The 27820-nt window shown below is 41.5% G+C and overlaps 1 protein-coding gene across 1 annotated transcript in view; it reads right to left on the reverse strand.

The window, feature by feature from the left end:
- The window catches only part of SUZ12 (SUZ12 polycomb repressive complex 2 subunit), a 73935-nt gene that overhangs the window by 44921 nt on the left and 1194 nt on the right, over positions 1-27820 (reverse strand). Inside the window, exons 2-5 of the mRNA XM_049771526.1 lie at positions 25839-25885; positions 25694-25758; positions 15355-15423; positions 5134-5183 (exon numbers count right to left, since the gene is read on the reverse strand). Of these exons, the coding sequence (XP_049627483.1) occupies positions 5134-5183; positions 15355-15423; positions 25694-25758; positions 25839-25885 (231 nt within the window). The remainder of the gene's footprint in view (positions 1-5133; positions 5184-15354; positions 15424-25693; positions 25759-25838; positions 25886-27820) is intronic.

Consider the following 27820-nt stretch of genomic DNA (forward strand, 5'->3'; position numbering starts at 1 on the left):
TTGAACCTGGGAATCCCATGTGCCAGCCCTCTGGGCTAAAATTTCTGACCCCGAAAAGCATTCTGGCTTAGTTACAGGATTTTAGAGGAATGAACAAATAAAATAGTTAAGGAAAAACAGCAACAAAACAAAACAAAAAAATCTCAAGACTATCATTTTCCCTCAAACTATTAAACTATTTAAATTAGGATACATTTAAATTATACTAGTTTCTATTTAGATGTGTTTCTTGGGGCCAGAGCAATAGTTCAGTGGGTAATCCCTGAAATCTCATATGGTCCACGAACACTACCAGGAGTGAAGTCCCAAGTGCAGTCAGTAGTAAACTCTGGACAGTGCTGGTATGACCCCAAACAAACACAAAAGTGTGTTTCTTTTTATTTTCTGGGGTGGAGAGAAGGGAAAAGTCTGATGCTCAAGAGATACACTGTGCTGAGGTTTTTATTTTTTGTGCTGACTTTTCACCTTGGGGTTCTCTCACAAGTTCCTCCAAACTTTTTGTTTGTTTTTGGATCATACCCAGCAGCGCTCAGGGTTTACTCCTGGCTCTAATACTCAGAAATCACTCCTGGCAGGCTCAAGGGACCATATGGGATGCCGGGATTCGAACTGCCAACTTTCTGCATGCAAGGCAAATGCCTTACCTCCGTGCTATCTCTCCAGCTCCTCCTCCAAACTTTTGCAACAACTTCCCATTCCACATGTTTCATTTGGGTGGGGGTTGGGGTCACACTTAACTGTGCTTGGGAATCTCGTTCAGCAATGCTGGGATATTAATTTGGAGTCAACCATATGCACAGCAAAGCAAGGCAGCAAGGTAAGCAACTAACCCCTGTACTATCTCTCTGGCCCCATATTTTATACTTTGATTTACACATTCAAGTTTTCTGAAAGAGGATTTGTGGTCAAATAAAGAAAGATTTTAAAATATACTAAAGATCTAATTTTTCACTGAAGAAAATTGTATCTGCATATACTATAAGCTTGTCCAATTCTATCCTTTACCTGGCTTTTTACCGCCACAACCCTTTCAGCCCATAGAAGGTTTTGGGACTACTACATAGGCTACTACTCTAGGTTCTAAGCTGAGGGATTATTACTGGAATGTATTGCTGGGGATAAAACCAGAGCAGGGCAACATGCAAGGCAAGGACCATAAATTTCCTTTTTTATTGTATTCCGGGCCACACCCATTTGATGCTCAGGGTTACTCCTGGCTAAGCGCTCAGAAATTGCCCCTGGCTTGGGGGGATCATATGGGATGCCGGGGAATCGAACCTCTATCCTGATCCTTGGCTAGCGCTTGCAAGGCAGACACCTTACCTCTAGCGCCACCTCACCAGCCCTAGGACCTTAAATTTCTGCACTATGTCTCCAATCCATTTATCCTTGAATAGCATTTTTTTTCCTACTAAAAAAATCTCTAAGGTGACTAGACCAATAGTACAGAAGGTAAGATGCTTTCTTACCTTGCAATGAGGAAGTTTGGTCTCCATCATACCCAATGGTTCCTCCCTGTCCCACACACTCCAGCACCACCAGGAGTGATTCCTGAGAGTTAGTGCCAAAATTAATCCTTGGAGTTAGTCCCAGGATTAACCCCTTAGCATAGCAGGGAATGGCCCCCCCAAAACAAGAAAATAAATGAAAGTCTTAAGCACTATGCCAGATGTTGTACTTAAACACTGCTAGATGTGGGTTTAAAAAAAAAAACTAAATAGAGAAAAATTCTTCTATGACCAATTTGTTCAAGACCCCGAGTTTTCCACTAACACAGAGAATGCCACCAACTATCAGGTATAGTGCCCATTGACATCCAATTGTACCTTTGCAGGATGTCTACATAAAATATATTTGGACAAATCTACCACTTGAGCCCTATCCCCAAACCTGAGCAAATACTTTGTTTGCTCTTCAAACAGAAGAAACTTAATACATCATTCCAATTCAACAAATTGTTTCAATATTTATTCCATTATTACTTATAAAATACTACAAATTTTAACTCACTCTTTTCCTACCACTAACCTTAATAATGAAATTGTACTCTAGCTCAATGAGTTCTTTGTAAAGTCCTGGGTTAATTTTTTATAGAGGGCTCCCTAGTGATTCTCAGGGATCTGGGGATCACTCCCTGTGATACTTAGCCATGAAAGTATGAAAGCAGTTCAGTGCTGCTTGGGACAAGTCATGCTGGGAGTAAGTTGGGTCAGAATCAGATGCCAGGAATAAAATCTAAACCTTGGGGCTGGAGTAGGGCATTTACAGTGATAGGGCATTTACCTTGCACGCAGCTGACCCAGAATGGTCCTGGGATCCCCAGCATCCCATATGGTCCCCCAAGCCTGCCAGGAGTGATTTCTGAGCAAGAGTCAGGAGTAACCCCTGAGCACCACCACTGGGTGTGGCCCAAAAACAAAGAAAAAATATCTAAAACTTACACATACAAGGCAGATGTGTGCTCCAGTTCTCTGAACTATTTCTGAAGTTCAGTGATGATAATTTATGTGCTTGAAACCAGGCATGGGAAAAAGATCTAATGATTCTATATAGTAATATAGAGTTGATAATACTTCAGAAATATCATACATCTGATACAGAATAGTACAGTGGCTAACCTTGCAAGGTGTGGTTATGAATTTAACCCCAATAGCCACATGCACCAAGTAAGATAGCTTGCAGCCTGAGCATGCATGCACCATGACCAGTTATCACAACAACAAAGGTAAAGAGTGAGGGAATTTAAAAATGTACCACTAATGGGGCCAGCAAGGTAGTGCTAGATGTAAGGTGTCTGCCTTGCGAGCACTAGCCAAGGAAAGATCGCGACCATGGTTCGATCCCCTGGCGTCCCATATGGTCCCCCCAAGTCAGGGGCAATTTCTGAGTGCTTAGCCAGGAGTAACCCTGAGCATCAAACGGGTATGGCCCGAAAAACCAAAAAAAAAAAAAAAAAAACTTAAATCAAAACATCTGATTTCAGGCCTGGAGAATAACTCAATGGGTAGTCTGCTTGCCTTACATGCGACTGATAAGGGTTCAATTTCCAGCATCCTATATGGTCCTCCAATCCCCTTCAGGAGTGATCCCAAGCACAGCAGTAGGAGTAAGTCTAGAGCACAGCCAGGAATTGCCCCAAACACAATAGACCACATAGCGTTACCGGGTGTGGCCCAAAAACAAAAAAAAAAAAAAGAAATCAAACTGTTTTTCTTTTTTTTTAATTTCTTTTTTTAATTATTTTTATTTAAACACCGTGATTACAATTATGATTATAGTTGTATGATTACAGTCATGTAAAGAACACCCCCCTTCACCAGTGCAATATTCCCACCACAAATTTCCCAGATCTCCAGGGGAGGAGGGAGATCTGGCAAACTGTTTTTCTTTTTTATTTTTTGTAGATTGAGGTTTAATAAGGACCGTATTGTTTGAGGGACTAAACCTAGTACGACTGCACAAAAAGTATGCTCATATTTCATTTTCCAGACTTCTCAGTTTTAATAAATGGCTATATATTACTTAACTTTGCTTCTCACAAAAGAAAATAAAGGATGAACTTGGGCCCGGAGAGATAGCACAGCGGCGTGGTTGGTTCAAATCCCGGTGTCCCATATGGTCCCCCGTGCCTGCCAGGAGCTATTTCTGAGCAGACAGCCAGGAGTAACCCCTGAGCACCGCCGGGTGTGGCTCAAAAAACAAAAAACAAACGAAAAAAAAAAAAGAAAAAAAGAAAAGGATGAACTCAATAGTTCTTACAAAGGTTTTACTCCATATCAGATGATAATTCAAGCAAATACAACAATATTAAATTCAAACAATAATTAGAATGGTCACAGGGCCATAAAGATAGCTCAAATGTCTAGAGAACATGTCTTATATGTCATTTTCCCAAGTTTAACTCATGCCACAAGCTGATGTGGCCTTGGTGGTCCCTCAGAAACATCAGTCCAAGTACTGAATTAGAAGGTGAAGACAGCTAGTTAAGCAAAACAGGAACAGACTACCACAAAAAGACAAATTTAAAATGGTCATGACAAAAGGGTTTCTGCTAATGAATTGAGCAGATGATATATTTTGTATGCCTTCTGAGCTGTGTAACTTAATATTTCAATACTTGATGATTTGTTTTATTCTGTAATTGATAAAATGGTGATGTGTATTAATGTTAGTTCAACCATATATTTATACTCTCTGGAAATGTGTGGTTGTAGTTCTATGGGAGAAATAATTGTCAGTGTTCACCAACTTGTAAAAATCTAGTGCAAGAGCTTAAACATTTAAATAATGAAATTCAATTTAAAAATAAATAAAATAAGGGCCCAGAGAGATAGCACAGCGGCATTTGCCTTGCAAACAGCCGTTCCAAGACCAAAGGTGGTTGGTTTGAATCCCGGTGTCCCATATGGTCCCCCGTGCCTGCCAGGAGCTATTTCTGAGTAGACAGCAGGAGTAACCCCTGAGCGGCCCAAAACCCAAAAAATATATAATAAATAAATAAATAAATAAATAAATAAATAAATAAATAAATAAATAAATAAATAAATAAATAAAATGGTCGTGCCAAGAGGAATTTTACCCATTTTGAATCTAACGGAAACTTTAGCAGACATTCTTTCACCTTTTTAACTGAATGAACATTTAACTACTTAAACTTTTGTTTTAGAGTCACATGCAGCCTGTATTCAACACTAGTTCAACTGTGTTCAAGTGGTTGACTTTTGGCTTTCGAATGAGAAATCACTTCTGGTGCCTTAGAGAGAGAAGGAGAGCAAGGGAGGGGGAGAGAGTGTGAAAAGCAGGGAGTGCACGAATTTCAGGCAGTACTTGGCAGAGGGCCAGATGGGATGCCAGGAATTACTCTCAGGTTGGTCGAATGCAAGGCATGTATACTACCCAGTGTGCTACACTCTCCGGACCCTAACTATATAATCTTTAAAAATATTTAACGGTATGCTGCTATATCCCACAGGTAGCATATTATTGCTTTATTTGTCCAAGCATCATTTTACTTAAAAATCAAACTATCTTCCAGGAAATATACCAAATTTATATAAACACAAAATAAAACTATTTTACATTCATAAAAGTATTTTGGTGATTGACTACCAATGCTTATTTTCAAGTACATACCATTTTTGTGGAAGAAACCAGTAAATGTAAGCTGCAGATGAGCTGACAAGCTAAACAATACAAACAAAAAACATTGTCACTTTAATGTTCTATCAGTCTAGAATTTAAAACATAACATTGGTACTAAAGTTGCTTTAGGTTGATTGATATATATATATATATTTTTTTTTCTCACTCTTAACCCGTGACTCCATGCTTTTCCCATAAAACAACAGCCCAAACGATGTGTCTGTACATATTAAAAAATTAAATAAAACAAAAAATACAATACATAAAAATATCAATAGAATAAGGAAGGAAACAGTCTACCAAAGAGAAACAAAATAGAACATATTGTAATTTAGTATCCTATTTAAGGGTTTATGTGCGAAAATTCTCAAATTTTTTGTGGTTTTTGGGTCACACTGGCAGTGCTCAGGGGTTACTCCTGGCTCCATGCTCAGAAATTGCTCCTGGCAGGCATGGGGGACCATATGGGACGCCGGGATTCGAACCGATGACCTTCTGCATGAAAGGCAAACTCCTTACCTCCATGCTATCTCTCTGGCCCCATCAAATATTCTAGACCTATGGAAATTCAAGCTTAACATCACAGTCCCATCTACTTGCACTTTCATTAGGAGTGAATACAAATTACCTAGCTGAAGTTGCTATTTTTTGTTTCAAGTTTCTCATCTTTTATAAATCTTGTTTTGGGGCCACAGCCAGAAATGCTCAGAGGATGGGAGATGAAAGGTCAGTTACAAACTGGATTAGGGCCCTATATCTGTATAATCTCTAGAGTTCCAAATGTTTCCACTTTTAGTTTTAGAAACAATGAAAAGGGTAGTACAGGATACTCTAAGCATTTAGTAATCCTTGTTTTGAAAATGTATTAACAGGAAAAAAAGGCTTTTATAGTACTATTAAAATTCAGAAGAAAAGGAGCTGAAGGGCCCGGAGAGATAGCACAGCGGCATTTGCCTTGCAAGCAGCCAATCCAGGACCAAAGGTGGTTGGTTCGAATCCCGGTGTCCCATATGGTCCCCTGTGCCTGCCAGGAGCTATTTCTGAGCAGACAGCCAGGAGTAACCCCTGAGCATCGCTGGTTGTGGCCCAAAAACCAAAAACCAAAAAAAAAAGTTATTTGGGGCCGGAGAGATAGCATGAAGGTAAGGTGTTTGCCTTTCATGCAGAAGGATGGTGGTTCGAAACCCAGCATCCCATATGGTCCCCTGAGCCTGCCAGGGGTCGATTTCTAAGTGTAGAGCCAGGAGTAACCCCTGAGTGCAGCTGGGTGTGAATATGAAGAGGAAAAAGTAACAAGTATCAAGAAAACAAAAATTGGAAACATAGGGCCCAGAGAGATAGCACAGCGGTGTTTGCCTTGCAAACAGCTGATCCAGGACCTAAGGTGGTTGGTTCAAATCCCGGTGTCCCATATGGTCCCCCGGGCCTGCCAGGAGCTATTTCTGAGCAGACAGCCAGGAGTGACCCCTGAGCACTGCCAGGTGTGGCCCAGAAACAAAAAAAAAAAGAAATAAGAAAAAAAAAAAAAAGGAAACATAGCCATGTGACTGACCCAGCTTCAATTCCTGAGATCCCATATAGTCCTTCCATCACTACCAGTATTTATTCCTGAGCCAGAAATATTCCCTGAGCATTGCAAACTGTGACCCCCCCCTACATAAATCAAATTATGCATGTATGTTACTCTTTTTAATATCAAGCAGAATCATATTTTGGGGAGTAGAGAAGGATTTAAGTTACACGATTAGGTGCTCTGGGCTTTCTCATGGTTTCATGCTTAAGCATCATTTCTGGTGATGCTGGGGAACCAAAAGCAATGCCAGAGGCAAAAATGGGTATGGTCAGATGCAAAGCAAACACCCTACTATTATATATCCTATTATTTCCAAATCTTCAACAATCACACTGTTTATTTCTTATTTTTAGATCATACAGGACATGCTTGGAACATATCTGATTCTGTGCTAAGGAACCACTCCTTGTATTGCTTGAGAAATCAAATGTGCTGTCAGGAGCTGGTGATATAGTTCAATTAAAGAGCATTTGCTTGCATATGAAGCAATCCCTGGCACCACTTTAAAAAATTTAACACAAAAGGAAAGTAGCAGTACATTAGAGGTACTGACTGGGCCCAGGAAGATAGGTACAAAGCACTAGAGCACGTTTTATATATGAGAAGCCTGGGTTTGATCACTAGCAAAGCATAGTCCCCAGTACTGCTGAGAGTGACCCAAGAAAGCCAGCAACAACAACAAAAAAAATTCCATAGGTTCCAAATTAGGAAATAGTTTGTCATGACTAATCTATGTTGTTTAATTTGGTGGTCCCAATAATTGAACCCAAGAGATGTTCATGGGCAAGGCTAGTGCCCTATCCACTCTACTATCTTTCCAGCCCCAAATTAATTTCTTTCCTTCCTTCCTCTCTTGCACACGTTTTCTGGGCCACAACTACCAGCCCTCAGGAGTTACTCTTGGCAGGCTCGGAGGACCATATGAGTTGCTAGAGATCAAACCCATGTTGTCTGCATTCAAGGTAAATGTCTTACTCTGTGTTATTGCTCCAGCCTCAACCATTCATATTTTATTTTATTTTTTTGGTTTTTGGCACACACCCAGTGACTCTCCTGGTTTGGGGGACCATATGGGAAGCCAGGGAGAGAACCGCAGTTCGTCCTAGGTTAGTGCGTGCAAGGCATATGCCCTACCACTTGTGCCACCACTCTGACCCCCTCAACCACTCTTAAAACAACATTTTTTGTTTTACAGGGCATGCTCAGTAGATAAATGCAATACCAAAGATGAAACAGTACTCTATGCCATGCAAAGTAATGTGTAGTCCATTGAAATATTATTCCAGCCCCTAGCTATGATCTTTTTTGGGGGGAGCCCACACCCAGAGGCACTCAAAAATTGCTCCTGGCAGGCTCGGGGGACCATATAGGATGCTGGGGATCAGGGTAGGCCCTATCGCTATTCTATAACTCTGGCACCCCACTATGAGCTTTTTAACTATAAAATAAAGAATGAGGTGCTAGAGTAAAAGTATGGTGGGTAGGATGCATTGCTTTACATACGACCAACAAAGGTTTGGGCCCATCATGACAGCACATATAATCCACGGAGTACCATCAATCAGGACAAGTGCAGAGCCAAAAATAAGACTTGAGCACTCCCGGGTGTGAGTCACACACCTCCAAAAAATATATAAAAGGAAGAATGAGCTATCAAGATCATGAGGCTGAAGCAATACCAGAGTAGATAGGGTGTTTTGCCTTGTACGCGGCTCACCTGGGTTCAATTTCCAGTATCCCATATAGTCCCGAGAAATACCATGAATTACTCCTGAATGCAGTCAGGTGTGGCTCCATAACAAGCAAGCAAGCAAACAAGAACAACAACAAAAACCCACAGATATATAGTACAGAAGTAGAGGAGGGGAGAATAAAAGAAAAAAGAAATACAGTACAGAAGTAGATGGTGCCTGCCATGCCTGAGCACCCTTGTTCTGGTTCATAATCAACTTGTACCAAAAGAAATGAGTCAGATAGATACTACAGGTAACTTCCTTGCATGTGGGAGCTGGAGAGCTAGCACAGTGGAAGGGCGTGTGCCTTGCACGTAGTCAACCCTGGACGAAAGCTGGTTCGATTCCTGGCATCCCATATGGTCCCCCAGCCTGCCAGGAGCCTTCTGAGCACAGAAACGGGAGTAACCCCTGAGCACTGCTGAGTGTGGCCCAAAAACAAAACAAAGAAAAAATTCCTTGCATGTGGCTTCCCTCTCCATGACTCTTTGAACCACATGATTCCCTGTGGACCATCATATATGGCCTAGAAAGTCACAGTGCAGTTGGGATGGCCAGTGTCATCTCCAGCACTAAAGGCCTTCACACTTTTAGGCCAAAAATTATAGGAAGATCTCTTAAGCATTTTGTGAGCTTCCCCCTCAATAAAGTATCAAAGTACTGTTTCTAAAAAAGCAGAACAAAAAAAAAAAAAAAAACTGTTCCTAACCTTCTCAGAGTTAAGAGCTTTTAATTTCTATTATAGATGCTATCACATTTTTGTCATTAGTACATTCTCATTTTTTCCTCACCAGAGCATCTATTTTTTTAAACACTGTGATTACAAGGTTGTTCATAATAGTTTTTCTTTTTAATATAGTTCATGATTGAGTAGGTCATATAATTATTACACTGTCTTTATAGTCTTTTTAAAATCGTGGTTTATCATATATACTCTAGCAGCTAGCAGTTTCATACAGTAAGATACTCAACAAAGGTTTTTCCTTAATGACAGTCTCCTATGAAGAGATTTTTTTTTTGGAGGGGGGGTCACACTCGGCAGCACTCAGGGTTTACTCCTAGCTCTATGCTCAGAAATCGCTCCTGGCCAGCTCGGGGGACCATATGGGATGCTGAGGTTCGAACCACCGTCATTCTGTGTCTAAGGCAAACGCCTTACCTCTGTGTTATCTCTCCATCCTCGAGTTATAATATTTTTTTTTTTTTTTGGTTTTTGGGCCACACCCAGCGTTGCTCAGGGGCTACTCCTGGCTGTCTGCTCAGAAATAGCTCCTAGCAGGCATGGGGGACCATATGGGACACCAGGATTCGAACCAACCACCTTTGGTCCTGGATTGGCTGCTTGCAAGGCAAACGCCGCTGTGCTATCTCTCCGGGCCCGAGTTATATTTTTAAGGTCAGAGATCACAATCCAGAATAGCAGAGTAGCTGATACTATTATAGATATTAATTGGAAATGCTAGAAAGATTCACATTCTGGGACCAGAGAGATTGTACAGCAAAGGTAGGGAGTTTGCCTTGCATGCAGCTTACCCAGATTTGATCTCTAGCAGCCCATATATGGTCCCCTTGGCCAGCCAGGAGATTCTTTAGTACAGAGCCAGGAATAACCCTGACAACTGCTGTGTGCCCCAAAAACAAACAAAGCAAAATAAAAAGAATTCACTTTGGGGCTGGAGTGATAACACAGCAGTAGAGCATTTGACTTGCATGTGACCAACCCTGGATGGACATCGGTTCAATGCCTGCAATACCATATAATCCCGAGTACTGCCAGAACTAATTTCTCTGTGCTAAGCAAGGTATAATTCTTGAACATACCCCACAAAAGATTGGTAGTATGATATTTTAAAACTTTTACATAATTAGGGGCCGGAGCGGTGGTGAAGCAGTAAAGCATTTGCCTTGCACACATCTGACTTAGGAAGGACAGCGGTTTGATCCCCCAGCGTCCCCCAAGCTAGGAGCGATTTCTGGGTACACAGCCAGGAGCCCCTGAGCATCACCGTGTGTGGCCCAAAATAAAAAAAAATATTTTAACAGAATTTAACGTTGTCATAACCAAACAAATCATAAATACACAAGAATGAAAATTCAAAACAAGTAAAAGAACCCTCACAGGTAGAGAATTTTAAACATATTACAATATTCTAAATGATAACGATCTAACACATTCAGCCATAATTATAACATTGTTTCTTTGAGAAAAGAAACTACAAATTCCAACTTAAAACAGTAAGCTTGGGAATGTAATTTACTCTGCATAATCTCCTGTCTTCTTATTCAAGTACACACTCAAGGGCCGGAGAAATAGCATGGAAGTAAGGCGTTTGCCTTTCATGCAGGAGGTCATTGGTTCGAATCCCATATGGTCCCCTGTGCCTGCCAGGAACAATTTCTGAGCCTGGAGCCAGGAATAACCCCTGAGCACTGCCGGGTGTGACCCAAAAACCACAAAAAAAAAAAAAAAAAAAAAAAAAGTACACACTCAAGAAAAAAATTTAACAATGAGACCTAATTAATCCCTTCATTAAGAAATGGCTACACATATAAGGCCCAAAAACACAGTGCTCAGTGGCCCACTTTGTAGCAGGGATCAAACTCAGGCTCTCACAAAACATGCACTTCAATCCTTTGAGTCATATCCACTATGGTTAAAATGGATTAGATGTTAAAGAATTATGTAGCTTTATTCAAGTCTACAAGAACTAAGGCAAAGAAATATGACTTATCTATAGATTGAACTTTCTATGTTTTATTCCTCCCTCTCTTAAAAAATCTCATTTACGGGCCCGGAGAGATAGCACAGCGGCGTTTGCCTTGCAAGCAGCCAATCCAGGACCAAAGGTGGTTGGTTCGAATCCCGGTGTCCCATATGGTCCCCTGTGTCTGCCAGGAGCTATTTCTGAGCAGACAGCCAGGAGTAATCCCTGAGCAATGCTGGGTGTGGCCCAAAAACCAAAAAAAAAAATCTCATTTGCGGGGCTGGAGAGATAGCATGGAGGTAGGGCGTTTGCCTTTCATACAGAAGGTCATCGGTTCGAATTCCGGAGTCTCATAAGGTCCCCCGTGCCATCCAGGAGCAATTTCTGAGCCCCTGAGCACTGCCGGATGTGACCCAAAAACCAAAAAAAGGAAAAAAAAAATCTCATTTGTGGGGTCAGAGCAATAGCGCAGTGGTAGGGCGTTTGTATTTCACACAGCTGATTCAGGAAAGACCTGGGTTTGATCTCCAGTGTCCCCCAAGCCAGGAGCGATTTCTGAATGCATAGCCAGAAATAACCGGAGTGTCACCAGGTGTGGCCCAAAAAACAAAAACAAAAAAGACCTCATTTGGTAGTGTCCTAGGGCAACTCTCATCACTCAGGGACTGTTATCAAGTATTACTCAGGGACAGTGTGGTGCCAGGGACTGAACTCAAGGCCGTTTACATTGTAGAGTACGTGCTTTTTTCCAAATGCCCTACCCACTGCACTGTCTTTCCAAAATCAGTATTTTATAGATTTTTATGCTTAAAGAGACCTCTGCCACAAGCTTATTAGTGACAGACATAAGGCTTCACAGTTCTAAAGTCATGGCTAGAATAACACAAAATAGAATCCTATTAAGGATATGACATCTTTGTAATATTCAATGTTAACTCACATATGTTAACTCAACATTTGTTAACTCAACATATTAACACTAAAGTGTAGAGCTATGGAACTGGTAACTATCAATCCATTATTCTTCAATTTATTGTCTCATAATTCAGGAGTTAGTTGGAAGGAACAACTATGTAGTAAAAAGATAAATCTGGGGACAGAGCCATAGCACAGTGTGGTAGGGCATTTGCCTTGCACGCGGCTTACCCAGGATGGACCTGGGTTCAATCCCTGGAGTCCCATATGGTCCCCTGAACCTACCAGGAATGATTTCTGAGCACATAGCCAGGAGTAATCCCTGAGTTTCACCAGGTGTGGCCCAAAAAGCAAAATAAAACAAAACAGTTCCAAAACAATTATAAGTTAAAGAAACATGCCCAAATGATAATGTGCTGTTTGATAAGTCACCTTCAGGAATAGGTATGCAAAGATTAAACTGACCTAAAACTTTTATTATTTTTGTTTGGTTTGTTTTACGGGCCACACCCTGTGATGCTCAGGAGTTATTCCTAGTTATGCGCTCAGAAATCACTCCTGGTTCTGGGACTATATGGCATGCTGGGGTTCGTCCTAGGCTAGCGCACAAGCCTTACTGCTTGAGCCACCACTCTGGTCCCCTCAAAAGTTATTTGTCCTCAATCGTACTTAGAAGTTTATCAGTCTGCTACTACTCATTAAAAAAAAAAAAAGTACCTATTATTACACCACAACGTCATTTTTAACTTTTAGGTAATGATTCTTTACTGCAACTGTGGCTGACCTGGGTTCGATCCCCAGCACCAGAGTCCTCTGCACCCCACTGGATGTGACAAGAATTAAAAAATAAAGTCCTGGGGCCGGCATGGTGGTGCCGGAGGTAAGGTGTCTGACTTGAAAGCACTAGCCAAGGAAGGACCACAGTTCGATCCCCTGCGTCCCATATGGTCCCCCCAAGCCAGGGGCAATTTCTGAGCGCTTAGCCAGGAGTAACCCCTGAGCATCAAACGGGTGTGGCCCGAAAAACCAAAATATAAAGTCCTGGGATCAGGGAGATAGGAATCCGGGAGTCCTGTGTTGGCCACGTGCAAAGCAAATGTCTTATCACTGTGCTATTGCTCAGGCCCCTTCCCAACACTATTTTTGTATTAAGATTTTTAATTTTAGGAGCCAGTGAGGTGGCAATAGAGGTAAGGAAGCGCTAGCCAAGAAAGGCCCGCGGTTCGATCCCCCAGCGTCCCATATGGTCCCCCCCAAGCCAGAGGCAATTTCTGAGTGCTTAGCCAGGAGTAACCACTGAGCATCGAACAAGTGTGGCCCCCCCCCAAAAAATGATTTTTAATCTTTTTTGGGGGGGAGTGGAGTGTTGGGTTACACTAGCCTGTCCTCAACGCTATTCCTGGCAGGGTTTGAGGCATAATATGCAACGCTAGAAGTAGAACACAAGATAGCTGTATCCAAGCCCTTACCAGCTGTACTACTCACCTCCCCAGCCCTAATATTCTAACTTCTAATTAACGTCATGAAACAGATCTTGTTCTCATGTAAGAAAATGTGATCAGGGTCTGGAACAGTAGTAGTCAGTAAGGTGCTTGTCTTCCACATGGTTGACCCTAGTTTGACATCCCCAGCACTCTTTATGTTTCCCCAAGATCCATCAGAAATGATCCCTGAAGAAAGACTGAAGTAAGCCATGAGCTTTGTCAGGTGTCGCCCAAAAACAATGACTGAAGATATTAAAATTTACAGTGTGTGGGGGCTAGAGAGATAGCCTGGAGGTAAGGCTTTTTGCCTTGCATACAAGGGATGGTGGTTCAAATCCTGGCATCCTATATGGTCCCCCAAGCCTGCCAGGAGTGATTTCTGAGCATAGAGCCAGGAGTAACCCCTGAGCGCTGCTGGATGTGACCCAAAAACAAAAACAAAATTACAGTGTGTAGTATATATTGGATCCAAGCAATTTTAGATTCCTACATGTCAAATTTATTAAAGCAGAAAAATTATACTCAATTTAGGAAAGAAATAGTTGAAACCAGAGCAATAGTTCTACAGGCTGAGTGCAAGCTTCACATGCAGGAGGCCTAGGTTCAGTCCCAGCACTGCATGGTCTCCTAGGCACAGTCAGGAGTGATCTCTAAGCAAAGCCAGGAATATAGTCAGAGAACACCAGAGTATAGTACTCAAAGAATAAAAAAGAAATGCATTGAGATATAAAGAAACAAGAGACTCTTATGGTCCCTGATCAGCCATAACCAGACAACTGTCCCTTGAAGAGTAAAGATGTCCGTTACCAGACACCCCTTCTAACTGCTGGGAAGTGGGGAGTGCAGCTGAAAGGGGGATGATATAAGCCCTGGGCTGAAGTGTTGGGAGGCCCCTGTAGAATGCTCCTGCTGGATTGTCAATGTTGAATTGCTGAGAAACTGTTAGTCAGTTCCTGCGCCTGATGCCTTTTACTGCTTCTGCTAGTGTTTCCTTTTCTCTGGTCCTTCCCTTGGCTGACTCCTTGCCCTGAGTCCCATCATCATTGGCCCTCTCTCTGCCTAGGATGCTGGTTGTAAAGCCCCTGGCCTCCCTGCTTTGCCTCTCCCTTAATAAAACCGTGTTTCTAACCTTCTCTGGTTGAGATTTTGATTGGCCCTGACAGTGAAGCAATATAATTACTGAGCCTTAGGAGGTAGATGTTTTAAGATGTTACTGCCCAATTTATTCTCAGGTTCTGGATGAAATATTGGCACATTCATAAGATAATAAAATGTCCAAGTCATTTGTCCTAGTCATATTTTAAAGACTGAAATATTCACAGAGCTATAAGCACAGGGGCTAGGGCTCTTACCTTGCATTTGGTTGACCCAATTCAATCTCTAGAACTCCATCTGGTCCACCAAATACTGCCAAGAGTGATATCTGAGCAGAGCCAGGACTAAGTCACTGCTCCCTCAAAAAAAATCCATGAGGGGGCCAAAGAGATAATAAAGGCTAGTAACTGCTGAACACAGTTTGATCTTAGGTCGGTCACAGCACAGCTAAGTCATGTCTGAGCAGAAAACCAGAAATAACACCCCCCCCCAGCATGACCAGGAATGACCACCCCAACCCACAAAATAAGTAATCAAATTGTCCTAAAATCTGCACTATACGTAGCCCCAAGCATCACTGGTGTGGCAAAGTCAACAATTATAAAATTATAATATTGAGGTGATTACTAAGTAAAGGATCACTGTTAAATTTTCCTTTTTTCTCAAATATGCCACTTAGTATAAACTGATAGATTAGGTTATCTTACCTATGAGATTCTTGCTCTCCTCTCATTTTCTCTACTTTTGACAACATATCATCAACTTTAAATGCTTTCCTGGAAAAAAACATATAAAACAAAATAATCACTTCTCAAGTGGGAAAAACAAACATTTTAATTTTATTATCACTATAGTAGCAAATTAGAAATTTGATTTTGATCATTTTCAGGATAAATTACAATTAGCTACAAAAGAAATACTATTTGTTTTTTTTTTTTGGTTTTTCAGGCCACACCCGTTTGATGCTCAGGGGTTACTCCTGGCTAAGTGCTCAGAAATTGCCCCTGGCTTGGGGGGACCATATGGGATGCCGGGGGATCGAACCACAGTCGCGTTCTTTCCTTGGCTAGCGCTTGCAAGGCAGACACCTTACCTCTAGCGCCACCTCACTAGCCCCCAAAAGAAATACTATAAGCAATCATGTTTTTGTATTTTTTTGAGGGGATCACATCTGGTGGCACTTAGGGGACCTTATGGGATGCCAGGATTCAAACTACTGTCCTTCTGCATGCAAGGCAAATGCCCTACCTCCATGCTATCTCTCTGGCCCCAAGCAATCATGTTTTAATACAGCACACAGGCCTTTAATTTAAGTTCAATAAATTTTCCATGATCTTATAGCCATTCCCAAACCAGAGTGACATCTTATCTAAGGGTCTAGGATTTATATTTATTTTGACAGTCTTCTATAAATTCTTTGCAAATACTAAGTATAAATATTTTATTTCATTTACCAGATTATACATTACTACATGACAGATAACATTTTTAAAGGAAGATTGCAAAAGGCTTGGCCAATGTCTTATATTTGGTAATGTTCAGATATCTGTCCAACTGAGTCAAATGCAATTATGTATATTTTAAAACATTCATGCTCTATAAATAAGACGACTATATTAGCACTATCAAAGAGAAATACATGAAATAGGACTAGAGCAATAGTACAGTGGGTAGGGCTTTTGCTTGCATGCGGTCGGTCACCTGGGTTTGATCACACATCCCATGTGGTCCCTAGCCCACAGGAGTGATTCCTGAGCAAAGAGCCAGGAGTAGCCCCAGAGTACAGCAGGAAGAAAAAAAGAGAAATACATGAAACATATTTCAAATTACTATAACACCATTGGACTGATGAATAAAGCTAAATGACACAGTAAAAGGATAATTGTCACTAGTATGTATAATTCTAAAGTTCAAAAGACATTTCAATCAAAGTATAATATTTTCTTGCCTTTTTTTGGGGGGGGGTTGTAGTTTTTGGGTCATATCGGCAGCTCTCAGGGGTTACTCCTGGTTCTACGCTCAAGAAATTGCTCCTGGCAGGCTCAGGGGACCGTATAGGATGTCAGGATTCGAACCACCGTCTGAATAGATTGGCTGCATGAAAGGCAAACGCCCTACCACTGTGCTATCTCTCAGCCCTGAATTTGCTTGCTTTTAACTTCACAGACATTATATTATATCAAGACAAAAATTTAAATTCAGAGTTAATTTAGGGGGCTGGAACAGTGATGCAGCTGTAGGGCATTTGGCTTGCACATGGCTAAGCCCGGACAGAACGCAGTTTGATTCCCCCAGTGTCTCATATGGTCCACAAGCCAGGAGCGATTTCTTGGCGCAGAATCAGGAGTAACCACTGAGCATCACTGTGTGTGGTCCAAAAACAAAACAGCTAATTTAGGGGCCAGAGAGATAGTACAGTAGGTAGTTATATATAGCAGTTATATACATCCTTATCTGTGACCAATTTGGGTTCGATCTCCAGCATTCCAAAGCATCACCAGGAGTAATTTCCTAAGCACAGAGCCAGAAGAAACTCCTGAGTAGCACTGGGTGTAGTCCAAAAACAAAAATAAATGTTTTTACACTCAATTCATACAAATTACACCCAAAAAAGGGGGGGGGTAATTCTATAACTTCCAGCTTCCATGTTTAGGGATTACTCTGATTGTCTTTGGGGACTATTCAGTATAAAGATCAAATGTAGGTCTCCTACATGCAAAGCATGAAATCTAGCTCACTGAGCTGTCACTCCTTCCTTCATTTTAGTTTATAAGGTAGTCTATGTCTCGGAGATAAAAACTAATTTGGACCCACATATAATTAACTGAAAAAATATTTCCCTTCATATTCATCCTTCATCATCAAATTTAGGACTTTGAAAAGCTTGAAGAGCTGGGGAGATGGCACAGAATTTTGCAAGCACCCAGTTCTCAATCCATATGGCCTCTTCAGCATTAAGTATCACAGGTGTGGCCCTAGAGATCCCTGGCACAACAGAACCCTTGTAGTACCACATTCTTCTGTAATGCTTTATTTAATGATTCACTAAATGATACAATGCCTCTGTCATCATTCTTCAATGTTTTCTCGAGGGCCAGAGATAGCATGGAGGTAGGGTTTGATTCCCAGCATTCCATATGGTCCCCAAGCCTTCCAGGAGCGATTTCTGAGCACAGAGCCAGGAATAATTCCTAAGTACCACCGGGTGTGGACCCCCCCCCAAAAAAAAAAGTACTCATGTAATTGGCCAGAAATATGGCAAATCATAGGTTTAAGGCCTTGAGGTTCAATCTCTGGTACAAGAAAGAGAAGAAAAAGAAAGAAATGTTAATTATTAATATAGTATAGTGAAGCACTTATAGGAAGAACTGATACGATCTGTTTCAAGTGAATAAATGGTGTTCATTCAAAAGGTATCTTTTTAACAAATTCTTACCTTTCTTTAGCTACTAAATATTTTAATACTATAAGTTTTATCCAACAGAGTACAGTAAGAAGCAATTTATGATGGTATTACATTTTTAATCTCTAAAGACAAGAGACAAGAAACTGCTGGATTCTTTCAAGCTAGTAAGAACTTTTCCCTATTAATATTGTGAAATACTGTAAATTTACTGGAAACTTAAAAGAACAGTATTCTGTGTATATGTAAGAAGAGAAAAAACCCTCTCTGTAGAAAGAAATTGGGCAAATCACAAGGGTCATCTTTTTTTTTTTTTTTTTGGTTTTTGGTTTTTGGCTCACACTCTGCAGCGCTCAGGGGTCACTCCTGGCTCGATGCTCAGAAATTGGTCCTGGCAGGCTCCGAGGACCATATGGGGTGCCAGGATTCGAACCACCGACCTTCTGGTTGCAAGGCAAACACCTTACCTCCATGCTATCTCTCCAGCCCCAAGGGTCATCTTTTTTGTTTTTTTGTTGTTTTTTTTTTTTTGGTTTTTGGGGCACACCCATTTGACACTCAGGGATTACTCCTGGCTATGTGCTCAGTATGGAATCAGTCAGCTAGCCTTGCAAGGCAGACACCTTACCTCTAGCACCACCTTCCCGGCCCCAGGTCATCTTTTTTAACATTATGGAGTTAGGCAGGAAAGTATAGAGAACTGAATGTTCACCATTTGAAATAGACCTTCAGGGGCCCGGAGAGATAGCACAGAGGCGTTTGCCTTGCAAGCAGCCGATCCAGGACCAAAGGTGGTTGGTTTGAATCCGGTGTCCCATATGGTCCCCATGCCTGCCAGGAGCTATTTCTGAGCAGACAGCCAGGAGTAACCCCTGAGCACCGCCGGGTGTGGCCCAAAACCCAAAAAAAAAAAAAAAAAAAAAAGAAATAGACCTTCAGGCAACCCAGGCTTTCATAGGAAAAATAAAATGGACCACATAAGCAACTATATATAAAGTAGCTCCTTCTCCCAAACCAACCACTTCTATTTATTTAAAATAGTACTGTGGGGGCCAGTGGCAATGCAGCAGGTAGGACACTTGTACAAGGCAGAACCAGGGTTCAATTCCCCAGCATCCTATAAGGTCCTACCAGGAGTGATTCCTGAGCTCAGAACCTGAAATAATTCCCCGAGCACTGCCAGTGTGGGGTTCCCCCCAAAAAAGAAAACCAGGGGCTTTTAATAAAGGCTGGAGAGATAATATAGCAGGAAGGGTGTTTGCCTTGTATGTGGCTAGCCCTGGTTTAATCCCAGCATCCTCTGTGGTTCTCTAAGCACAGTAGGTCAGGAGTAAATAATTCCTCAGTATAGAATCAGGAGTAATCCCTGGGCATTCCTACGTATAGCCCAATTACCTAACCTTCCCAAAACCACTATTGTAGTTCAGATTTAACAAGGAAAATATTTTTAAAGTCATCAAAAAAAAAAACAAAAACCAGGAGCCTTTAAAATCAAGAAATCTCTTGGGGCCGGGAAGGTGGCGCTAGAGGTAAGGTGTCTGCCTTGCAAGCGCTAGCCAAGGAAAGGACCGCGGTTCGATCCCCCGGTGTCCCATATGGTCCCCCCAAGCCAGGGGCGATTTCTGAGCACATAGCCAGGAGTAACCCCTGAGCGTCAAACGGGTGTGGCCCAAAAACCAAAAAAAAAAAAAAAAAAATCAAGAAATCTCGGGGCCAGCGAGGTGGCGCTAGAGGTAAAGTGTCTGCCTTGCAAGCTGTAGCCAAGGACGGACCAAGGTTCCATCCCCCAAGCCAGGGGCAATTTCTGAGGCCTGAGCATCAAGAAATCTCAGGAATTTTTCTTGGAAGAATTCAGAAACCCCTTACAAGAAACCTATTGATAAGAATTCAAAGGGGGCCCGGAGAGATAGCACAGTGGCGTTTGCCTTGCAAGCAGCCAATCCAGGACCAAAGGTGGTTGGTTCGAATCCCGGTGTGCCTGCCAGGAGCTATTTCTGAGCAGACAGCCATGAGTAACCCCTGAGCACCGCCGGGTGTGGCCCAAAAACCAAAAAAAAAAAAAAAAAGAATTCAAGGAACCAGAGTGGTGGTGCAGCAGTAGGGCATTTGCCTTGTATGCAGCTGACCTGGGACGACTGGCAGTTGGATCCCTGGAGTCCCTATGGTCCCCTGAACCAGTAGTTATTTCTTTTGTTTGTTTGTTTGTTTGTTTGGTTTGGTTTGAAAGGTCACACCCAGCAGCACTCAGAGGTTACTCCTGGCTCACTCCTGACAGGCTCCGGGGATCAGGTCCTTCTGAAATTGCCCTACCTCCATGCTATCTGTGCTATCTTACTGCTGTGTTATCTCTCTGCCAGGGCCCCTCCCCCAGGAGTGCATAGCCAGGAGCATAGCTAGGAGTGTCACCAGGTGTGGCCCAAAAAGAAAAAAAAGAAAAAATTCAAAAGATACTCTTCTCCTAACAAGTATTTACATTGTATCAGTATAGTGTTAGTCTTTCAGGCTCTACGCTCAGAAACTGCTCCTGGCAGCTCCGGGGACCATATAAGTCCTTCCTATCAAAAAGGCAAAGGCCTTTACTGCTGTGCTATCTCTCAGGCCCCAAATACAAGAATCCTTTAACAAACATACTAGAATTAAAATTACAACAGAATTTATGATTTCAAGGAAATTATATTTCTATTCCAGCAAAATGTTGTTGTGATAATTAAAATGAGGTCTAAAAACAACTGAATAAATACCATAATCACTGGGCTAAATCTTCCATTTTTCAAAGCCATCAATTACTTTCAAGAGGACAGCACTCATCTGAAGATATAAATTGTGAAATGAGTAGTTCAAAATTAGTCTTAGGGAGCCAAAGCAATATTAGTACAGTAGGTAGGGCATTTGCCTTGTTTGTATACAGTGACCTGAGTTCAATCCCTGGAGTAACCCAAGCACAGGGCCAGGAATAACCTGAGCATTGCAGGTGTTGTCCCACCCCGCCCCCAAAGACTAAAAAAATCAGTCTTATCTTTTTTTTTTTTTTGGTTTTTGGGCTCGCAGGGGTTACTCCTGGCTATCTGCTCAGAAATAGCTCCTGGCAGGCACGGGATTCAAACCAATGACCTTAGGTCCTGGATTGGCTGCTTGCAAGGCAAACACAGCTGTGCTATCTCTCTGGCCCCAAGTCTTAACATCTTATATATATATATAGGTCAAGCATTATAAAAGTTAAGTGATTCAGGGACTGGAGCAATAAGACAGTAAGTCTGGCATTTGCCTTGCACACGGTTGACTAGCGTTCAATCCCCAGCATCCCAGAGCCTGCCTGGAGTAATTTCTGAGTGCAAAGCCAGGTGTGGCCCCAAAACCAAAAATAAAGTGATTCCTATAGCTAAGGGTAACAAACATAGCATATGTCTAAAATCAAATAACAAAAATGATGATCATAGGGCCGGGAAGGTGGCGCTAGAGGTAAGGTGTCTGCCTTACAAGCGCTAGCCAAGGAACGGACCGCGGTTCGATCCCCTGGTGTCCCATATGGTCCCCCCCAAGCCAGGGGCAATTTCTGAGCACATAGCCAGGAGTAACCCCTGAGCGTCAAATGGGTGTGGCCCAAAAACCAAAAAAAAAAATGATGATCATAAATACATATTTTATCCGTTTTGGTTTAACTCAAATTTATTCTGAGGGGCCAGACAGATAGCATTGGGGGAGGGCATTCACCTTACATACAGCTGACCCGGGAGGGACATGGTTCTATTCCGGTATACCACAGGGTCCCCTAGCCTGCCAAGGGCAATTTCTGAGTGCAGAATGGGGAGTAACCTCTGAGCTCAGCCAGGTGTGGCCCAAAAACAGAACCACCAATCAATAAAGTTTTTTTTTGTTTTGTTTTCGTTTGTTTTTTTGGGCCACACCGGGCGTTGCTCAGGGGTTACTCCTGGCTGTCTGCTCAGAAATAGCTCCTGGCAGGCACGGGGGACCATATGGGACACCAGGATTCGAACCAACCACCTTTGGTCCTAAATTGGCTGCTTACAAGGCAAATGCCGCTGTGCTATCTCTCCGGGCCCCCAATCAATAGTTTTTAAAAAATTTAAAAATATTTTGAAAATACTTAATGGGGCTGGCTAGTACAGCTACTAGGAAAACACTTGCCTTGCTTATGGCCAAACTGGATTAAATCTTCAATACCACATATGGTGGTCCGTCCCATGAATCCCATCAGGAGCAGAACCAGGAATATGAGCTGAGCATCACTAGGTGTGGCCCAAAGAACAAATAAAATACTTAAGACATTTAAATTAAAATCAGGCATCATGGGCACAGAGAAAGTACAAAGAATGGGAATGCATGCTTTGCATTCAGGAAGCCTGGGTCTAATTCCTAACATCATGTGGTTCCCCCACAAGTAACACTGGGAGCAAACCCTGGGCACAAAGCTGGGGTGAGGGGAAAAATAAAATCAGGTGGAGCCTAAATAATTACACTATCTCCCATGTTAAAAGAAAACTAAAAGTAGGGCCAGAAATAGCATGGAGGTAGGGCATTTGCCTTGCCTGCAGAAGGACGGTGGTTCAAATCCTGGCATCCCATATGGTCGCCTGAGCCTGCCAGGAGTGATTTCTGAGCATAGAGCCAGGAGTAACCCCTGAGCATTAAAGGGTATGACCCAAAAACCAACAAAACAAACTAAAAGGACTGAGACAAGAGGTAGCTCAACTGCCTAACATGTGCAAAACTCTGAGTTCAATTCTAGTATGTCATGGCTCCGCAATGAAATGGTTGGCAGGGTGTGACCCAGGCCTTGAAAGAATGCCAGGAGACCCATGTAAAAAAAAAAAAAAATCATGGGGCCGGAGTGGTGGCACAAACAGTAGGGCGTTTGCCTTCAATATGCTAACCTAGAAGGGACCGCAGTTTGATCCCCAGAGTCCCCTATGGTCCCCCAAGCCAAGAGCGATTTCTGAGCACATAGCCAGGAGTAACCCCTGAGCATCACTAGGTGTGGCCCAAAAACCCAAAAGAAAAATCATTCAATAAAAATTAGTAAAGTACTACTCAAATTCTCCTAATTTAAAATACTAAAGGATGTAGATGAATTGGATTATTGACCAAATCCAACCTACTGCATGTTTTCCCACAACTCCTTAACCAAAAATGGCTTTTATGGATAAACATTTACAACTGAATTTCTAAGGAAGGAACAATAACTCTAACCCTGAATTAAATCTAACCTTCCCTGGATAATTAAGAAGTATTCTAAGAAGATAAGTATTCTAAGAGATAGCTCAAGAAAAAGACAAAGCAAGCATATGCCCAGCATGTCTGATATTCTGGTTGGGTCTCTGTGCTGCATGACCCTTATCCCAGCACCTCTGATTGTGGTCATGGTTGCTTCCAAATACAAGTGGGGGTGTCTCCTATTTAAAAATAATAAAGATGCTGAAGAGAATGGGAAAAGTGCTTGCTCTGCATGGTGGCTGGCCTGGATTTGACCTGGCATCCCATTTGGTCCCCACACCACCAGGAGTTGCAAAGGAACTTTGTTTGAGATACTTTGTATCTCGGAGTCTCTTGAGGTAACAACCATATTGCGCTGGAGAGACAACACAGAGGTTTAGGCACATGTCTTGCATGTGACCAACCCTGCTTTGATTCCCTGGTACCACAGATTCCCTGGGCACTATCAATACAGTCCCTGAGTATAAAGGAAGGAATTGGCCCTGAGCACTGCAAGGTTTGGCTGAAGAACAAAACAAAACAATAATCTGTAACAGTTTCACAGGCTATAATAATAAAAACTACCAAGTACTTAATTTAAACTTACTTATTTTAAAGTTTATCGCTTAATATACTCAATATATATCTGCATTCTGAAGATAAAGTAGTATTCTTTAATTATCTATAATTAAGTAGGAAATGTTTGTTACCAAGCAAAAATAAAGACTGTATAAAGAGAAAAAAAAAGAGGGGCCGGAGAGATAGCATGGAGGTAAGGTGTTTGCCTTTCATGCAGGAGGTCATCGGTTCGAATCCCAGCGTCCCATATGGTCCCCCGTGCCTGCCAGGAGCAATTTCTGAGCCTGGAGCCAGGAATAACCCCTGAGCACTGCCGGGTGTGACCCAAAACCCAAAAAAAAAAAAAAAAGAGAAAAGAAAAAGAAGCAAACACTGTCTAGTAACAGTCTCCACTTTAAGATTTTCTTTTTTGGGAGGTGGGGGTGGTCATACCCCGCAGTGCTCAGGGATTATGACTAAAGCTGTACTCAGGAATTACTCCTGGCAGTGCTGGAGAGAACATATAGGACACCAGGAATCAAACTTGGGTGAGTAGCATGAAAAGCAAGTCTCTTACCACACAGAGGCATTGCTCCAGTTCCTAGACTAAGATTTCTAAATTAAAAAACTTCTGGGGCCAGAGAGATAGCATAAAGGTGGGGTGTTTGCCTTGCATGCAGAAGGATGGTGGTTCAAATCTGCATCCCATATGGTTCCCCGTGCCTGCCAGGGGCGATTTCTGAGCGGAGAGCCAGGAGTAATCCCTGAGCGCTGCCAAGTGTGACCCAAAAAGTAACAAAATAAAAAACTTCTGACTTCCAAAAATTTCAACTTTAGGGGCTAGAGCAATAGTGAGGTAACTAAGGTGCTTCTATTGTACATGGTCAATATGAGTTTGAACCCTTGCATCTTCTGTGTTCCCCCAAGCATTGTTAGGACTAATTCACAAGTGCAGAGACAAGAGTAACACTGAGCATCACCAGGTGTGGTCCCCACAAACAAAAAAAGAAAGCATTTTCCCATTTAGAGCACAGATTAATCCAAAGGTAGGTACAGTCCACATTTCACATGCACTTGGGTTCTATCTCAGCACAACTCCCCCCCCCCCACACACACACACACACACTAAAAATTTTGGGGCTGAAAGACAATACAAAAGGAAGAGCGCTTGCCTTGAAAGCAGCCAATCTGGGGGCCGGAGAGATAGCATGGAGGTAAGGCGTTTGCCTTTCATGCAGGAGGTCATCAGTTCGAATCCCGGCGCCCCATATGGTCCTCTGTGCCTGCCAGGAGCAATTTCTGAGCATGGAGCCAGAAATAACCCCTGAGCACTGCCGGGTGTGACCCAAAAACCACAAAAAAAAAAAAAAAAAAAAGAAAGCAGCCAATCTGAGGTTCAACCCCTGACAATTTATGTGGTATCCTGAGCCTGACAAGTGATCCTTGAGTAGAGAGCCAAGAATAAGTCCAAACACCCCCAAACTATTTCCTTTCTAGTAAGACTACCACAATATATATAAACTGAGTCTTTTTTAATCTATCTTTATAGAAACTAATTTTTTATTTTTTAAGATAATTGAAAATAACCAAAATTTATATATTAAGTTTATGTATCAAGGATAGTTCTCCTATCATTGGTAGGTATTTAATTCCTCAACTTTTACTAAACCTAATAATTCAGTAAAAGTGCTTTATTCACTTCACCATTAAATCATTTCCATTAAGAAAATGCCTATAAACTAACATTTACAAAAAGATACTGTTAAAAACATGACAAGCAATTCACAATCACTTTCACCTAGTTTTCATCTTATCTGAAACAGCACTTTTCAAACAAAACGTTAATATGACTAAAGAAGATTAATAAAATGTACCTTTTGATGTTTGTTCTGGAATTTCGATGAGACATGTACGTAAGAGTTCTGTGCAAAAATATTGGCTATAAAAATTAAAAAAGATATTAAAATTAAATAGATGAAATCCTAAGAAAAAGTAATCAGAATTTTATTGATTACTTACTGCTATAAGGTTTCGTGTTCGTAGAAATCTGTAGATCTGCGTTGGTTCTAGATAACAGGAAACAAAATCCAAACATCTAAATTTACTCATTACTTATGTTGTTAAAAAATACATTAAAACCCATGCTATAACAAATATAACATAATCATTACTTAAGAGTTCTGTACTGGGGCCGAGGAGATAGCATGGAGGTAAGGCATTTGCCTTTCATGCAGAAGGTCATCGGTTCGAATCCCCTGTGCCTGCCAGGAGCAATTTCTGAGCATGGAGCCAGGAGTAATCCCTGAGCACTGCCAGATGTGACCCAAAATCCACCAAAAAAAAAAAAAAACATAAGTTATGTACTAAGTACATCAAGAAAATTCATATCAAGATCAAGAGACATCAAATCTTATGATTTACATTGACAAATTTCATCTACATTTATCTTTGACCTTGCATTTCTTTTTGTTTTGTTTTGTTTTTTGTTTTTTGTTTTTGGGTCACACCCAGCAGTGCTGAAAGGTTACTCCTGGCTCTAAGCTCAGAAATCGCTCCTGACAGGCTCAGGGGCCATATGGGATGCCGGGATTCGAACCACAGTCCTTCAGCATACAAGGCAAATGCCCTACCTTCATGCTATCTCTCTCTGGCCCCATTTGACCTTGCATTTCTTTTTTTTTTGGTTTTTGGGCCACACCCGGCGGTGCTCAGGGGTTACTCCTGGCTGTCTGCTCAGAAATAACTCCTGGCAGGCACGGGGGACCATATGGGACACCGGGATTCGAACCGACCACCTTTGGTCTTGGATCGGCTGCTTGCAAGGCAAACGCCGCTGTGCTATCTCTCCGGGCCCGACCTTGCATTTCTATGGCATCAATTGTAAAAACTAGTCTATAGGATGGTTATAATCATTTAACTTGGATGACTTAAAACTACTCACAACTCATCTCCTACCAGAAAGTGGCTAAATTGAGGCGAACTAGAAAGGATGGTAAAACAAAATTTTATCTTCAAAAACTTGCAAAAATTTGCCTACTAATTATCCAAAATATACTAAATGTTTCTAAGATATTCTATTGGGTATGAGAGAAACCAATCTAATATAAAGACACAAATAAGTGAAATTTTCCGTAATTCTAGATTTAGGATTACTTTTTTTTACCTATTTTGCTTAATTTAAATATTATCTGAATATTAAAACTACCAACAATATATTTACAGTAATAGAGAAGCCCCAAAGTCCTTGAAGATTTAAATGTTATATATTGTTATAGTTGAAAATATTTTATATACAAACTACTGTACTACCAGTTACTGACCAACAGGAATGTTCTTAAAACAAGACAGTGTCAAAATGAGCTAAATATGACAATATTAACATGTAAACTCAGAAACGAGGACCTCTATTAATATTAGAAAAGAATCAAGTTGTTTTGTAACGAAAGACAGCTCTTAATCTTTCACTTCTCTGAGCTATATAAGTCATCAGAAAGCAAAGTAAGTTTCTTGGAGGGCTTGCCGTCTCATGACATTTAGAAAATTATTTCAAAATTTCCAGTTAACCTCTTTTGAGTTTTGGTTTCAAATAAACGAAGAGATGATGAAAGCTATGTTAGCAGGAGTAATTATACACGTTGACTGTCATGTCATTTGACCCCTTCCTTTCTCCAATGCATTTCCAATTTAATGATTCTCCACACTTCGGAGTATGTATATTTAGCAAAAAGTACGACTGTGAATCAAGTAGGTTCAGTATTTATTCCCCGAAAAAAAATAAACGAAATTTCTCTTATTGAATTTCAAGAAGCACTAATGAGAACAGATGAAAGACGGGGCATCAAACAATGTAATACGTCTTTCCAAGCACAGCTGATACCATGCCCTTCACATATGCCACGGTAAAATTGTAAATAAAGACCTAGGGTGGCGGAGCCGGATTGATTCAAGTTGCTGTGAGAGATGGGAGACATGAAACATCCTCGGAATTAAAACGAGCACAC

Source organism: Suncus etruscus, chromosome 1, assembly GCF_024139225.1.
Source record: "Suncus etruscus isolate mSunEtr1 chromosome 1, mSunEtr1.pri.cur, whole genome shotgun sequence".
NCBI lineage: Eukaryota > Metazoa > Chordata > Mammalia > Eulipotyphla > Soricidae > Suncus > Suncus etruscus.